Below are 17,017 nucleotides of genomic sequence, written 5' to 3' on the forward strand. Positions count from 1 at the left end.
TTTTAATATAATAAGTATTTTTTTATAATGTATTTGTCTAAATTATTTTTGTTTTAAAAAATTTACTTATTTTAAGAAATAAATTCCATTTGTTTCTTAAAAAAATATTTATTTTAAAATTATTTTTAAAAATTTAAACAAACTCACCTTTTATTTAAATTTTTTATGCTTTTAAAAAAATAATTTTTTCTTGTTTTAAGAAATAAATTCTATCTATTTCTTAAAAAAATATTTATAAAAAATACGTATTAGAGTAGCTACCTACAAAAGTATGTGCTAGATTGGTACGTATTAAGCTCAACTAGTTTTTCATGTTTCAAGTTGAACCAAAAAGTATTATGAGGAAGAAAACATGATTTTTACAGATAAACTTGTTAAAATAAGTTTTTTTTTTAACTTATCTCAGTAATTTTGTTAATTTTATGAATAATTTTTTATTAGGTAGGAGTATATTAAATAAGTGCTTAATAAATTCTTTATTTAAATGCATCATTAGTTTCTTTCCACATAATAAAAAAAATGCATCCTTAGTTTATAATTTTTAAGGATCCTTCAATTGGATTGACGTTTATAATTTTAGATGAATTTTAGGTGAATGACTGTACACTGTAGATGCCTGAAGGCCAATGGAGGAAGTTCAATTTTTTTAATATTTTTACAAAATACATTCAAGATGGTTTTATGGGAAAACCGTCTTAGAATGTAGACATGAGAAAACTGTCTTAGAATATTTACATTCTAAGATGGTTTTATGAGAAAATCGTCTTAGAATTCTCAATATTTTTTTTAAAAAAGAAATACATTCTAAGACAGTCTTTTTGGAAAACTGTCTTAGAATCTTAAATTTATTTTATTTTTAAAAAAAAATTATATTTTAAGACGATTTTTTAAGATTCATTGTAGAAAGTTTTGACTTTCTATGATGTTGGCTATATAGACAGTTCAAAACCGTCGTTAAAAGTGTCTTATAACTGATGTAGAATCATCTTTTTGTAGTAGTGTGTATGAAGAAGATAATATGATTACATGAACTCAATTTGATTTTCATTATATATGTTTCTATTTTAATAAATTGACTCTATAAAAAATATATCCCAAAAATATCCACAGAATTAGAGGCCTAAAATATATTTTTAAAAGTCTTTCTTAGTTTAGTTGAAAAATAATATCTCATCCAGATTAACATCTTTCAAGCAAAATTATTTTGGTTACTCTGGTGGAAATAAAAGTCTATTTAATTGTTACTCATTTATTTTTAGAAGTCTTCATATCTTTCTCAATATCAATAATCCAATAGGTGAATCAAAATATAATTTTTTTATTCAATCCTCTCATACATTTGATTCAAATAATATAATTTAATTACTAATTATGTTTAATTTTATCTCTAAAAAATGCATCTATCACTATACTTAATGAGTTTTAATCCATCTATTTATTATGAAGTCACCCAAAACGATACCAAATTATTTTTGGAAGAGAAAAAACTACATTATTACAACCATTTTCTTGATACCTACTTGTGCATGTACCCGTGTTTCACATGGCGATAACCTGTGTCTTGGATGGGTGTTGACTTTATAATTTATAATTTTATATTAATTTTTAGTATGTTTTTCTTTTATTTTAAAATTTAATGACTTAAAATTTAGAATTAAATTTAAAACATTAAAAATAAAATCATAGTTGTTTGAACATTTTACTTGAAAATTTCTTCAAGTAAAATAAAGTTATTTCAAATTTCATGCTTAATAAGTTCTTGTTTGTCAATATTTTTTAGACAAACCGTTACTTATCTAACGTATATATTATAAATTATATTTAATACACAAATCACTAAGATCTTACAATATTAAAAATAAAAACACATAATTGAAACAAATAATTAAAATCATATTAAACTAATAATACAAATATATTATTATGTCATTTAGCCTGACCTCGAGCTCCTCCGATCAAGTTGAATGACACGGTCAAGCTATCAGGTAGCATCTTAAGTTGCATAAAGCTTGTCGTTATCCAGTGGTGTGTGGGTTAATTATGAGCACTCTTGAGTCGGTTCACTTGTAGGTTCTCAAAATGCTGCATTTGGATTATTTTAGCATTTTAGAGGGTTGATATCTCGTAGGTGTCCCATTCTCAAGGATTTGCAAGCGAGTAATGTTTTGGAAGCGAATAAGTTTGATGTTGTAGAGTTTCAAAGCATGACCATGTTGGTTAGGGCAAATATTTGTGATAATTATGGGTTTAAGTTTCCTCTGAAGGCAGCGTGTAATGTGGAATATTTGCGATTCTGACATATCAATGCAAAAGGAAAAAAACATTTAATTTGTTTCTTTGTTTTTCAAGAAATTATTGTGTGATATGAGAATAACACATAATTATGTCCCGACCAATCTAATGACATCAAAAGTTAATAAAAACCTATTTATGTGCCAAGCGAAAATTGACCCGGACCATGGATATGTGTTGTTCAACCAAGAGTGCTTTCTTGTGTTTCACAATTTGATTCATTTGGAGCTCAACTATTATAGCAATATGACATGGCATTTGGTGTTTGAAATGTTCAAGCATTTCCCCAAGCTTCAAACTTTTTGTCTCTTAAGACTTTGCCTAAGAAATTGTCCACTCTCAAGATTTGGTCTTTCCCACAATTTGTTCCTGAATGCATTTCTTCATAGCTTAAAAAGTGCACTATTCTTAATTATGAAGGGAAGGTGTGTGAGCTGCAATTTTCAAGAATTCAAGAGCTTTACATATTATGTCAATCCACAATTAACAATCAGCTATACAAATTCTTCAAATTGAGCAGGACAGGCTTGAAATGCTATAAGAATTGGCCAAGAGCCCAAGGAGTTTTGCAACATGCAAACTTTTATTTAAAGGGTGTTGCTAGGTGCACCCAACTCATTTTAAAAATTCCAATTTTGTCTCTCTCTAGTTTTTCTTTAAATTGGCACCGATTATGCGTTTTCTTTTGTGTTTAAAGCTTTGTTTTTTTCATTGTGGTCCGGTTTCTATTGTTGGTAGTGGTTTTTGCAAGTGTTGAGAGAGGTAACGGTTCGATGAAGGTGAAACTCTTACTGGTGGTGGTTTTATTTCAGCGGAGATACACATTTTCTAGCTTTTCTGAATAACTGGTATTCTAGTAAATCTGGTAAATTCGTAAGTTGTAAATGGATGAAGTACATCCGTAAGTAAGAATTATAACATACGGATTTAGTTAATCCGTAAGAAACATACGGAAGTAGTTCATCCGTATGATTTTTACGGATGAACTTCATCTGTATGTTGTAATTTAAAGCTTACGGAAGAAGTTCATCTGTAAGCTTTTTTGTTTTTATTTTTTTATATTATTTTTAAATTTGTGAATAATTTAGATTTAATAATATTATTAATATGTTATATTTTTATTACATATTTTTGAAATTGTGGATAATTTATTTATTACAAATTATTTATAGTGTATGTAAAAGATTAAATTATTTAGGTATAATAATTGTATTTTGTTGTAGCAGTAAAATGTTAAATTAGTTGTTAGTTATAGTTTTATATATTTTTATTGTTAATTAGGATGCAAAATTTGTATTTATTTGAAGGAGTGAATAGTCATTTTGGTTCCTGTCTTTGTAGTCATTTTGTACATTAGTCCCTATTTTTTTGAAATGTAAAAAATAGTCTCTATCTTTGCATAAGTTTTGTAAAATAGTCCTTCTGTTAAATTTTAAAGTAACACCATTAGTGAGGTGCATTGTTGGTAATTTTAGTGCCATGTAGACTATCTAACGTGACACTAAAGTATGACCATGACCACCCAGCCCCACTTTTATTTCCATTTCTCAGCAAACTCCAAAGTCTTCTTCACTTCCCTCTGCCTCTTTTGTTTTACACCGCTTTCTCTCTTCTCCCTGCAAGATCCACACCTATAACCCAGACAAGTTAATTCTATTAAAAAGACTTAACATTCTACAATCAAAATATTTGCAAGTAAAGAACAGATTAAATCTGAAATGAGATCAACAACTTGGGACAAGCTTGTTATAAAATGAGTACAACAAACAAGCTACAATATCATCAAAGTAGTCACCAGAATAGGCCTTGTACGGTTTGGATAATTTACACAAGATCCTTAAAAACACACACAAGTTAATAAAGGAAATAAGAAGGAAACTTGCCATTGTATTTTACAAATGAATGAATATCTCTACGACCAGTATCTCTAAATAACCTTATGCTTATTTGAATTACCCTTTCGAGCCCGTGAAAACATATTCATTGTCCATTTGAGAGAAGCAACACACTTTTAAAGTTTTCAAAGGGTAACACAAACATGCTATTTGTCAAAGAAACCTCCAAGCTGAGATTGAATGCATTGGGGTCCCTTTCCATCCCACTATAAGACACTTGCCATTTTTTTTTCTATAGTGCATAATTTCCCAAAAGAAAACTCTTTGGCAACCAAGTGAGCATGGTACAGAGATGACTCACTAAACCCGGTTTCAACCATTCTGTACCTTGCAAAGAACCTTCTCCAAAAATCTATCTTCACATTTCTAACTGTCCTTTCCCTTCCTTCCATAGCAACAATGTCTCTTATCCCTTCAGATAATACTGCTTCTATTGTCATTCTACACTCAATCTCATGTTTTATGCAGGTTTCAAGGCAATCAAAATATGCTGAGTAGAAGAACAATGCTTCAATGAAGCCGTTCACAAAAGAGGGCGAGTTATGGTTTGCTTCTACTTCAAGGACTATCATTATAACTGGTTTGATATTTCTTATAACCCTCATCAAGTTTTCCATACAATCAGGTCTTGATACCATGCTCCTTAGAAAATATGGAGAGTAAACAGCCATAGCTTCATCCTCTCCAATTTCGAAATGATCTTCCCTTATTTCCGCAATGTCAGTCACAAAAACTGCCTTATATGAAAAGGGTAAGTTCGACGGATTTTTAAGCGAAATCGAAAGAGAGAAAGAGAAAGAGAAAGGTCGCCAGTACCACCGTAGAAGCTCAATGGTCTTTGCCATTGTGTCACTCCCCAGGTACATGTACTCAGCGATCCTCGAACATTCCTTATCGTAGAACGCGTAATAGTCTTTCTTGAACTAGAAAACTTGACCTGAACCCGAATCTGGTGTTTTGGTGGACCGTCTTGGGGTCGGTGGAAGATACCAATCACCGAGATCGTGGTAGCCGGTGCTAGGCCACTCCAAAACACTGTGTTTGTGGATGGCGAGAGGCTGAAGCGGACATGGCGGTTTTCGGGTAACCGGAGACCGGTCGGTCCAGGAAACTGACCAGGAATGTGTTGTTCTCCCGTGACCACCAGCGCGGTCGTTGTTGTTGTTACTCTCTTCTCCTAACATGGGAAGAAAGCAAAACTCACAAGACACGAACCTTTTTTATTGGGTTTTAAACCCATTAATAGAAGTAATAATGGGTTGAAAGCAAAAGCTTAGAAAGGTATAATGGTGATGGTTATGGTAGGTGTGGTGTTGTGTTGCGGCTAGTTTCGAGTTTTCTCACTTAAAACCATTGACTGTGACCCACTCTTTGACTCGTTCTTGTTATAAAGATAGGAAAATTCAAACAGAGAGGGGTGGATCTTGCAGGGAGAAGAGAGAAAGCGGTGTAAAACAAAAGAGGCAGAGGGAAGTGAAGAAGACTCTGGAGTTTGCTGAGAAATGGAAATAAAAGTGGGGCTGGGTGGTCATGGTCATACTTTAGTGCCACGTTGTATAGTCTACGCTGGATAGTCAACAATGCACCTCACTAACGACGTTACTTTAAAATTGAACGAAAGTACTATTTTGCAAAACTTATGCAAAGATAGGGACTATTTGTTATATTTCAAAAAGATAGGGACTAATGTGCAAAATGGCTACAAAGACAGGGACCAAAATGCCTATTCACTCTTATTTGAAGTATTTTTATGTTAAATTAGATGTTTCGTAAAATTTATTATTATTGTGTTTTTGTAGTCCGTATTGTGTAATTTGTTGTAGAAATTATAAATTAGTTAGTTATTACAAATTAAATATAGTATAAGTAAAAATTGAAATTATTTAGGTGCAAAATTTGTATTTAGTTTAAGTAAATTATTTAGTTATAAATTTTGAATGTAGTTGTATTAGTTGGTAATATGTATCTAGTTAATATATTTTTATGATATTTATCAAATTATGATGTTAAGGGCTAAATAAAAAGTACTACGAGGGACTAATTTTAGTTTTGCTAATATGGTGTGCACTAAAAGATTATGTAGAGTTGTGTATGATGTATATTTTTTTGATTTGTTGTTAAGATGGACGAAGATCAATGGACGTATGACAATACAAGGTCTGAAGAAGTTGATATGGATTATAAAAATGAACAAGAATGTGGTATGAATGAACCACATGTTGATTGTTTGGATGCTTTTAATACTTTTCAGGTAATAATGTTCATTAGTTTGAGTCATTTGATTGAATGTATGTTTTGTATAAAATATAAATTTTTGGGGTTACGTTGTAGGTCTTTGGTACCTGAGATGATGTTTTGCAGTGGGCTCGATCGGTTGCCCATGAAAACGGATTTGTTGTAATCATTATGAGGTCTGACACACATACTGGTAGTAGAGGAAGAAGTTCATTTGTGCTAATTGGTTGTGAAAGGAGCAATCAGTATAAGTGTAGGAAGAAAAAATTTGTTAGAAGAGACATTGGGAGTAGGAAATGTGGTTGTCCCTTCAAGCTTCGTGGGAAACCAATGATTGGAGGGGAAGGTTGGATGGTGAAGTTGATCTGTGGGATTCACAATTATGAATTGGCCAAGTCCTTAGTTGGACATCCATACGCTGGACGATTGACTAAGGATGAGAAGAATATTTACTGATATGACAAAGTCAATGGTGAAACCAAGAAACATCCTACTAACGTTGAAGGAGCACAATGCCAACAATTGCACCACAATCAAACAAATATACAATGCAAGAAGTGCATATCGTTTTTCCATTAGAGGAAGTGATACTGAAATGCAACATCTAATGAAGCTTCTTGAACGTGATCAATATATTCATGGACATAGATTAAAGGAAGAATTTGTGGTACATGATCTGTTTTGGTGTCACCCAAATGCAGTGAAGTTATGCTATGCATGTCATTTGGTGTTTTTGATAGATAGTACCTACAAAACAAACAGGTATAGACTCCCACTATTTGACTTTGTTGGGGTGACACCAACGGGGATGACATTCTCTGCTGGGTTTGCATATCTGGAGGGTGAACGTGTTAATAATGTTGTATGGGCTTTGGAATGGTTTTGAGGTCTATTCTTAAGACATGATTTCCTCCTTGTAGTTATTGTCACTGACAGAGACCTAGCATTAATGAATACAGTGAAAACAGTGTTCCCCGAGTGTACAAACTTGTTGTGCAGGTTTCACATCGATAAGAACATCAAGGCCAAGTGCAAATCTTTAATTGGTAAAAAAAATGCTTGGGAGTATGTCATGGATGCTTGGGGTAGTCTGGTTGATTATCCTTCTGAATAACAGTTCATTGAGTGCCTTCAGAAGTTTCAAATGGCTTGTTGACCTTGGCCAATGTTCGTTGACTATGTTAACAAAACATGGATAATCCAACACAAGGAAAAATTTGTTACATCCTGGACAAATAAGGTCATGCACCTAGGCAACATAACAACAAACAGGTATTAACATGTTTTAGTTTTTCTAGTAATGTTTATTAATTCATGGAATTTAATTGTTGTATATGTTTACTGTTTTTTGTGTATTTGAAATGTAGGGTTGAATCTGCTCATTGGGCTTTAAAAAGAGTATTACATAATAGCCTTGGAAACCTGTGTAGTGTTTGGGATGCCATGAACAACATGATCACGTTGCAGCACACTTAAATTAAAACATCATTTGAAACAAGTATACATGTGGTTGGACATGTATTTAAAAAAACCTTATACAAAAGGCTTTTTGGAATGGTTTCAAGGTACGCTTTAAATGAGATTTCTGCTGAGTTTGAGCGTGTACATTATGCTGGCAAGAATCCCTCTTCTTGTGGTTGTGTCATGAGAACCACGCACGGTCTTCCTTGTGCATGTGAGCTATCTAGGTATATTGTTGGCAGCATCCCACTTGATTCAATCCATATGTTTTGGAGGAGACTTAGTTTTTCAGACCAAAGGTTATGTGAGGCCAGAGTCACCATCAAGGAAGAGATCGAGACCATATCTAAAAGATTTGAGGAACTTGATATTTGTGGTAAAGTTACTCTTAAGAGTAAATTTTGAGAAATTGCATACCCTGATTAAAACTCTATGTGTCCTCCTCCGTCAAAGGTCAACACTAAAGGTGCACCGAAGAAACCGATGAACAGAAACCAAAGATCCACAAAGTGTGATTTGTCTTATTAGGAGTATGTTGATGCTTTTCATTTTTTTCAAAACAGCAACTCTTCAGTGAAACGTAGTGCATCATCTTCTGACCCGCCGTAGCCAACAAGGATCATCTCGATGTTGGATCAATTTGAGCCATTTATACAGGGTTTCATTGACAACATTGTGGATGTGAAAGCAGACAACAATTGTGGATATCGATCAATTGCCGCTTTATTAGGTATGGGCGAAGATTCTTGGTCGTTGGTGTGCAACCAATTGATTAAAGAACTTGACAAATGGTCGGATGACTACATCAACCTCTTCAGTGGCACAAAGAGATTTGAAGAATTAAGGTTGTCCCTACTTGTTGATGGGTTTTCCAAGGTATGTTGTTTTGGTTTTTTTTTAAGAACAAACTTTAAATAACTTTGATGTGTATATTTGTTTGATTCAGGTTAGTGTGGATAGGTGAATGGATATAACAGAGATAGGATATGTCATTGCATCAAGATATAATGTAATCCTTGTATCATTGTCCCGACAACAAAGCATTACATTTTTTCCTCTTAGAAGTCAACCTCCACCAGATTCTTCTGTGCACCGCATTATATGTGTCGGCCACATGTTTGAAAATCATTTTGTTCAGGTAGATTGAAGATAATTAGTCTAATTTTTAGATTTATGCAATCATTTGTGTTCATTTGAGTTAATAATGTTTGTTAATGTACATTAGGTTTATTTGAAAGACCATTGTTCTTTACCGCCTCTAGCATTGTTGTGGTCTAGGAATTCTGATCCTCAGGCAAAGCAGTGGCCAACTCCATATATTAGTAGAATGCAACAATATAGAAGCTTCATGATGTCGAAAAGAGACTATGTCGACCTAAACGAAGATTGAACATGCATCATTGTTATGGACTGCGACACTTGTTTATCTAATTTTATTCTTTATGTGATATAATTTGTTGTCAGACGTTTATCCATAATTATTAAGTAATTGTTGTGTTAAGAAATAAATTAGTTGGTGCAACTAAAATCAATTACGCATGTATGATACATCGTTGTCAGAATTGAAAAGACATAGTCAAATGCATGCATATTAAAGTTTGAGCGTGACACGACATTGACTGACTTGACAACACATTCTGATGCATGATACAGCTTGACACCACATTGGTTTAGTTGGAAACACAAACACGAAACATCTGCACGCGTCTCTATTTTTTTTTATAAAAAAAGTGAAGCAATGTTAGTAAAAACCGTCTATATATGTGAGACACAGCAACACACTAAAAAATCACACATTCTCTCCCAATTTTTACAACAAAGTATGACAATTTTGGGAGAAACTAGCAGACGATTGTGAACTCAAGGTTGGGTTTCATTTTTCCAAATGGATTGATTATTCATAATGATAGTGGTGTTTATTTTGAAACTTCCACTCCAGTACCCACTCGAGTATCAAACACTTGTGATTTTGCAACGCTAAAAAATAGAATACACAATACCCTTCAGCTAACCGACAAACAATTTTTGGATGAAATTTACTATTGACAACCATTCACAGATACAGGTAACCAATTTCGCTTTCAATGTATGCATTTGAAAAATGATGACGATGTCAACACAATGTTAATGTGTAGTCATCAATTTTCGTGTGTTAGTCCAATTGAGTTATTATGCATCATTGGTAGAGCACCAGATGAAATATTAAACTTACTTCAAGGCACTATGACCCCTACTTATGATGCCATTTATATTACAACGGGAGGTGGAACATGCCACACCAAAATAACTTTGTAGGTTACGCATTCATAAGAAAAAATCCAAAAAAAATTGACATTCCTTCAGGAAGTACCATCGATGAACTGAAGGATTTGATAAAGCAAGTTGCACCTCAAGGGATTCCCCCCTCATGGTATTCATGAATCACAAACAGTAAGGCGATTATTTTTTCGACAACCAGGTCATTTTGAGTATTCAGACAAAATTATTAAATTTGAAATTATTGAGCTGAAAACTAACAATGACGTGCTGAAAGTCTTAGTACAGTCTAACTATTGGAAACAATTTGGGCCAATAAAAATTTTAGCTATTTTTAGTAAACAGGTAATGAAAATGGAAGACATATCTATGTCGCAACATGATTGAATGCAAGTTTTATTTTTGAGTTTTTCATGCAAATTTTATTTCTTTCCAGTATGTTGAAGTTAATGTAATGTTTGAATTCGAGAAGTTGTTCACTAGTTTTTCAACTAAGTTGTTCACTATTTGTTCAGTACTTGTTCAATAATTATTTCCACTATTTGGTTTACCCATGATTCAATGCGGATTAGAATTTCGTTTTTAAATATTTAGTTAACAAAGTAAATTTCATCTCAAGGATAGTTTAACACGAATTTACCTTGCCTTGTATTACTTAAAGGGCTACTTAAAGGGTAATGACTAGTTTAACTTAAGAAATCAACGCGTCCCCTTTCCCCGTGTTGAAAGGCAACATAGGGAAGGGGAAAGGTTAGACTGAAAAAGTAAAGTGAAGTAATTAAAAAAAAAAATTGGAAAATAGTGGCAAAAAAATGCCAAATTAGAGTAAAATAAAAAATTAAATTAATTATTTTATTGCAATACTAATTAAGTTATAATAAAAAATTTATGTGTGAATTTTTTTATGATTATTGTAGTTCCTTGTGATTTTTGGAGTAAAAATGACATGACATGGGGACCACAAAAAGTGTAATGGGAACCAAAAACATGATTAAGAAATTCATATAAGAAACCTGTACTCGAGATACTCTAAGCTTAAAACAAAAAGGCCTAGAGAGTAGGGGCACGGAGTAAAAACGGAAACGAAAAAAGAAAAAAGAAAAAGAATAGAGACATGGAATAGGACGATTTAACTTTAGCATTTGGTACAAGGTTCTGCAATTTGTAATGATGATTCCTCAAGATTTTGGTGTACATCATTCACCAACACTGCTTCCTACCATTGAAGTTGAAAAGGTACACCCCATGTTTCGTTCTTCTTCTTCCTTTTCTTTTTCTTTTTGAAATTCTCCTTACCTCTAACCCTTGAATTTCAGGGTGTGCTGTGAACTTCTTTTAGACAATTTTGTAACTTTTTTCTTATTCTATCTTGTTTATTTGTTTATTTATTTGATATTATAAAATTAAAATAAACTTTAAAACATTCTTGGAAATAAAAGTAGTTACCAAATATATATTTTTATGGGAATAACATATCTAGTAATATTATTCCTATGCATATTATTTCTGGAAATATAATCTAATTCGTTAAACAAATGTCCCCTAAGTAATTAAGAATAGAAGGAATTTTTCTTGTCATGAGTGCATTAAGTTCACATGTTTCCCATGAACTTGCTTTCAAGAAATGCATTTAATATCATGTTAGGTTGCATTTAATAATTTAGTCACCATGAGAAAATGTAACCAAAGAAAAGTAATGATACATAAACACTTTAAACGTGAATGTTTTGCATGTACATGTTTAAGATTTTTAAGGTTTAAGATGTAGGGATGAACCCAATAACAGTGGGCGACAAAACACATAATTTAACTATTTTTTGTTAAATGAAACCAAATGATGTAACAAATATTGTAACCATTCAAATTGACTACCCATATAGGAAAAACAAAAGCCTACGAAAAACAAAATAATGTAACAAATACTTTCAATAAAAGTTATAACCAAAATAATGTAACAAATACAAGACATAAACATGATCTATGAATGATCTGTGCACTATCTTCGTCGCGCCCTAACATACACATTTTCATTTAAGGTGACACCCCTAGCAATCCTAAGGCAATCTTCCATGATGTCATGTAACTTTGTGCCTTCAGTGACCATCCTTAGGTTGAGCACACACTCCAACCTTTCTGCGATCGCTTCACAAGCATCCTATGACATTCAAAAAAACACATTTATTACAGCATTTAAAATAAATAACATTTTATAAAACATTAAAGCAACTAATCTTATCACTGCATGTCTGGGGGGATTAGCTACTTGTGACGGTCCAACTCCTGCTGCCACTGGAACCTCCGAGATATCTGGCTCCACGTATATCTCATGTTGTGGGACAGGTGGATGTTTGGGCTGATCAGTTGCCTGTGTGGGTGTGATAAACAAATGCGATATCTCGAAGAACCACTCCATGTAATCTCCTGAGCACTGCCCAGGCACAAGACAAACATGTCCCGCAGCTGCTGGATGGTCTAAATAATGCATTCACCTGTCGTTGATATCCTTATATGACAAGGTGGCACTAATAGGCGGTGGGGGAATGGTCTAAACGTAGCCAAACTGTTGCACCACCCTTTCTAGTTGAAGTGTGACCACAATGGGACCCCATCTAAGCTCACCCTGGAAGCATGAAATGAGGTCAAACGCCCTGGTCACCATAAGGCATCCAACATACGTCAATGATCGTCAGCGCATCTATACATGTTCGGTACAACGATGCTGTTAATCCCTTCATATAAGCCTTCGTAGTAAACCACCGATAGGCACGTGGTAACGTCTCATCATAGCCATCATCAGTCACACTGTCTCATATATCCAACACTACAAACATGACATGAACATAAAATCAATGTCAAATACACATATTAAAAACATATTTACATCATAATCCAATTTAACATATTACAAACACAAAATTTACTTGTAATAAAGTAACGTAACCAGCAATCTGTCGGCCAATGCTCTGAGAAGCTTCATTTAACTGGTCATACATATGCACCAGCGCGGCAGCTCCCAGGCATAGCTCCCACTCTGAGCCAAGTCTCGAAAAGCGTCCAAATGAACTACATGAACATGTGTTGCACTCTTATTAACAAAAAGAGTGCAACCAACCAAGTGTAGGAGATACGCACGAGCTGCAACTATCCACTGTCGGGCCTCGCATCTCCTCTGATAGATATCCCGTAGCCACGACAGGCATACATATGCCCCATGACATTGTGTAGTCTCAGTTCTAGCCTCCTCACCCGAGACCTCTAGCAACTCCACCAACATGATGACCACCTCGTCCACATGTAGAGGCTCGAAGCTGTGGAAGGTGCCTATGATCGGAAGATGGAGGAGTGACGCCACATCATCCAGTGTGATAGTCAACTCTTCTACTGGAAGATGGAAGCTGCTAGTCTCCTTGTGCCACCTCTTGACAAAAGCAGATATAACTCCCTGATCGCCAATAAAGGAGTTAATATCGTGACAGCGACTAGTCCTTCAATCTCAGAAGCTAACCTCTCAAATTTCTCAACCTTCCTTTCGTAGGAGACCAACTTCAATTTAGGACGTTTCTGAATTGAAGCACAGATGATTCCAAATAACATTATATCAAAAATTAATTATCACAAACAACTCAACAATAACAAATAATTAACAAATAACTTTACGTAAAAATTATAATACCTCTCCATTCCATATGCTATGTGCAACATGCTCAGCAAATAAAGTTAGCACTGATAGATCACGTGGCCCACCTGGAAATCCCTCAGCATCATCAACAGCTGATCTCTCAACACCATCACCAACTAATCCCTCTTCACCAGGTGCAGGTACGTCCTCAGTCATCTCAGGAACATCCTCAACAACAGGGACAACTTCCCATTGCCTGCGTGCGAATGCGGTAGGCCTACACCGCTGGGGAACATCATCTGCATGATAATCATCTTATCTACCCAGGGTTCTTCCTATAACCCTACCTAATGCACGACCTAAACCTCTGGTTCTAACCATGATCTGCAAATGATGACGAACATGTATTTTTTTTTGTCAAATTCACTATTCAAATAATTATAAACCTACATAACCCTAAGTCCTCAACCCTAGATTATAAACCCTAATCCCACTACTCTAAACACTAACGCCTACGCACTACAAAAACCAAACCCTAGACACTAAACCCTAAGCACTACGTATCTATAATTTCTAAAACTACCAATAACAAACAACCATATATATTAAACCCTAACATCTAAACTAAGCCCTAACCTAAACCCTAAACTCTAAGCTCAACCCTAACCACTAAAATAAACCCTACGAACTAAACTAAACCCTAGCCTCAACCCTAATCACTACATATCTACCATTTCTAAAACTCAATAACATACCACCATATATATTAAAACCTAACAAGTAAACTAAACCATTCAAGTGAAATGTTGGGTGCACCAGCAATATTGCTGGGTGCACCTAGCAACACCCTTATTTAAATGATAACTGATAGGCTTGTAAGTTGGTGCAGATTATTCCTAGATGATTACATTTTCAATTGGCTTCTATATATAACACAACTCATGGTTTTGGTAGTTTTTGGAGCATTGGTAGTATTGTTATGAACTTATGATATTCTATATTAGTTGTTAAATCTAATTTTGGTTTCTCATATTTGTGTGTATATTTATAGGTTAATTCATTTATTGTCTATTTTTCTGTTCATCAACTTCCTTTTGTGTAGTAGATAGGACCGGACTTAGAGCTCTTAACTTTGAGTACACTTCAGTGAGTCTACAATGTATATCATTAAATTAACTCTAAATTGTTTCAAGCTCTTAACCACTGAGGCTGACTTCAAATTGAAACCGCTTAGAATAAGTTACTTCTATTGAAATTCAGTTGGGTGCAAGCATGCATGTTTTTGACATAAAAGGTTATGTTCTTTCTTCGAAGTCAGTGTTTTACTTGGAACACAACCTAGCGCTCATTAAAAAGAAGGTGGCCAGACATGCCAACGAATCGGCAATAAAAGGAGCTGTTTGGTGGAGAAAAGACTCAGCACGTGAGAAAGAGTTTGATGTCAATGCTCATACGACTGAGTAAAATCAGCAAGGGGCAATCCAGATCTAGTTGGTGGCTGCTGAAAAAGTCATCAGAATTGTGTCACCAGAGTTGTGTCATCGGAATGCATAAACAGGTCACCGGAAGAAGTACGACAAGCAAAAGGGTCTGCAGGGGATAGTGGGTTCCCGGTGAGGCACAATTTCTGTGATATCTCTGTTAGGCTCTAAATACCATGTCAAAATAGGAGAAACAAAGGGATAATGATCTAGAAATCATGTATCAAAGTCCATAGTGAATGCATGTTTATATAGGTTGATTACGTCAATTATAGACAAATAAAGGATTTTGTATTCCTCTAGATCAAATATTATGTGCCTATAAATGGCTATTATTAATAGAATAAGAATATTATATTATGATTTTCAACTGATGATAAAATAGAGCTCTTTAAGTAATTGTTTTAACTAAATGAGTTTTTAATTTGACACTCGATCTTGTGACTAATATCTGTTTCTTAGTCTTCAAGCATATCATATTATGATTGATAATACACAATAACTAGTGAATCTTCTATCCATACTCAATAGGGGAACCTGCTCAATCAGCATATGATCTTGAGACCACACATATGATCTTATTTATAATAGAGAAATAGAATCACTAATTGAATACATGATCAATCAATTAGCAATTATTAGGAAATACAATCACTGATTTCTATCAACTAATAAATACAAGATAAAGTATAAATCTAACATAACTTATTGAAGAAAAGAGGAAGAAGTAAGACCGCAAAGTTAGGATTAGAAGCTGAGGGAGACCCAAAAAATGTAATGGACTCATAAAGGTAACATCAACCAAGAGACTAAGAAATATCAGAGATTATAAAAGAAACAACAATAATCATTTTGTGATCAAGTGTAACAAAGAAAGAAACACTTAAAGGACAATTTGAATAGGTTATCAAGACCCCAAGAGCGGTTGTCGACAAAGCACATAGACCCAAATACACTTGTAGAGGATAATTCAGCTACAACACAATGAAGGTTATCAAGGACAAGAGGGCATGTTGTGGAATAGGGGATGGAGGAAGACAAAAAGACGAAATGAATAACACCCGCCCACCTTACCTTACAAAATATTACACTTTTTAACCTTAAAAATGAATAATTGTCTTACTCAAACAAGTCAAATAAACCAAATTCTCAAATCATATTTTCCTATTCTGATAAAAGCAGATCATACACCCGAGAAACTAAACCTACTAGGTCATAATAGCTCTGCTATCAAGTCATAGAGCAAATGAACGATAACATGTAAAATTTATTTATAATACCAGATAATTGAGTAAAAGCAGATCATACACCCGAGATGAATTCCATTGTTACAAAACAGCAAGACACTATTTTCCAACTATTCTATCTATAAGGGATCAGCAATTAATGTCAGAATAAGATCAATGTAAGTTTCAAAAGTTGCTGCCCACCATTACTGTATACTTACCACGAGAAAGCATAGCCACAAAGAGAAAAGGAAAAGTTCTTGAAAAGACTATTTGCCCAATGTGAAATGCAGGAAGGCCACAATCTCAAGTTCTCTATTTATCCAGAATAGCAACTCCTTTGAAGCAGCTGTAAGCACAAAACCAAAGAGAAACAAAATAACTATCACATAACAAGTTTAGAGGAAAAGTGACACCCTCAAATATATAGCTATTCTATTCACAGCACACACCAATGAACTATTTAAGCTGTCACTACCAAAAAGACTTAGCTGCCTTGGGTTTTGTGAAAGCCTTCCTACTACCAAAGGATCCTCCAAAGTAGATGAACAA

At 34.1% G+C, this 17,017-nt stretch overlaps 2 protein-coding genes across 10 annotated transcripts in view; both read right to left on the reverse strand.

Moving 5' to 3' along the window:
* Positions 1 to 11,934: 11,934 nt before the first annotated feature.
* LOC114413682 (mediator of RNA polymerase II transcription subunit 25-like) overlaps positions 11,935 to 17,017 on the reverse strand; it is a 35,318-nt gene continuing 30,235 nt past the window's right edge. For 3 of the 9 annotated variants that reach the window (XM_028378207.1, XM_028378213.1, XM_028378198.1), the window contains 3 exons: positions 13,813 to 16,814; positions 13,061 to 13,700; positions 11,935 to 12,960 (listed from right to left, as the gene is read on the reverse strand). The gene's annotated coding sequence lies outside the window, so the exon portion shown is untranslated. The remainder of the gene's footprint in view (positions 12,961 to 13,060; positions 13,701 to 13,812; positions 16,815 to 17,017) is intronic. The other 6 variants (XM_028378221.1, XM_028378236.1, XM_028378244.1 and 3 more) reach the window with 6 other exon arrangements.
* On the reverse strand, positions 12,136 to 13,974 carry LOC114417313. The gene is made up of 6 exons (XM_028382504.1): positions 13,813 to 13,974; positions 13,662 to 13,700; positions 13,139 to 13,581; positions 12,815 to 12,941; positions 12,403 to 12,567; positions 12,136 to 12,294 (listed from the first exon to the last, which is right to left on the reverse strand). Exons 1-6 carry the CDS (start codon positions 13,972 to 13,974, stop codon positions 12,136 to 12,138), a joined length of 1,095 nt encoding a protein of 364 aa, XP_028238305.1.

The sequence above is a fragment of the Glycine soja genome, chromosome 1, assembly GCF_004193775.1.
Source record: "Glycine soja cultivar W05 chromosome 1, ASM419377v2, whole genome shotgun sequence".
Lineage (NCBI taxonomy): Eukaryota > Viridiplantae > Streptophyta > Magnoliopsida > Fabales > Fabaceae > Glycine > Glycine soja.

What these genes read in the sequence shown, in the direction of transcription:
- LOC114417313 (XM_028382504.1), bottom strand. Translation starts at nt 13,974, where the DNA reads ATGACTGAGGACGTACCTGCACCTGGTGAAGAGGGATTAGTTGGTGAT. An exon ending in ATAGCATATGGAATGGAGAG is followed by an intron (nt 13,701 to 13,812) that starts GTATTATAATTT and finishes GCTTCAATTCAG; the next exon opens with AAACGTCCTAAATTGAAGTT. An exon ending in GCCTGGGAGCTGCCGCGCTG is followed by an intron (nt 12,942 to 13,138) that starts GTGCATATGTAT and finishes TATATGAGACAG; the next exon opens with TGTGACTGATGATGGCTATG.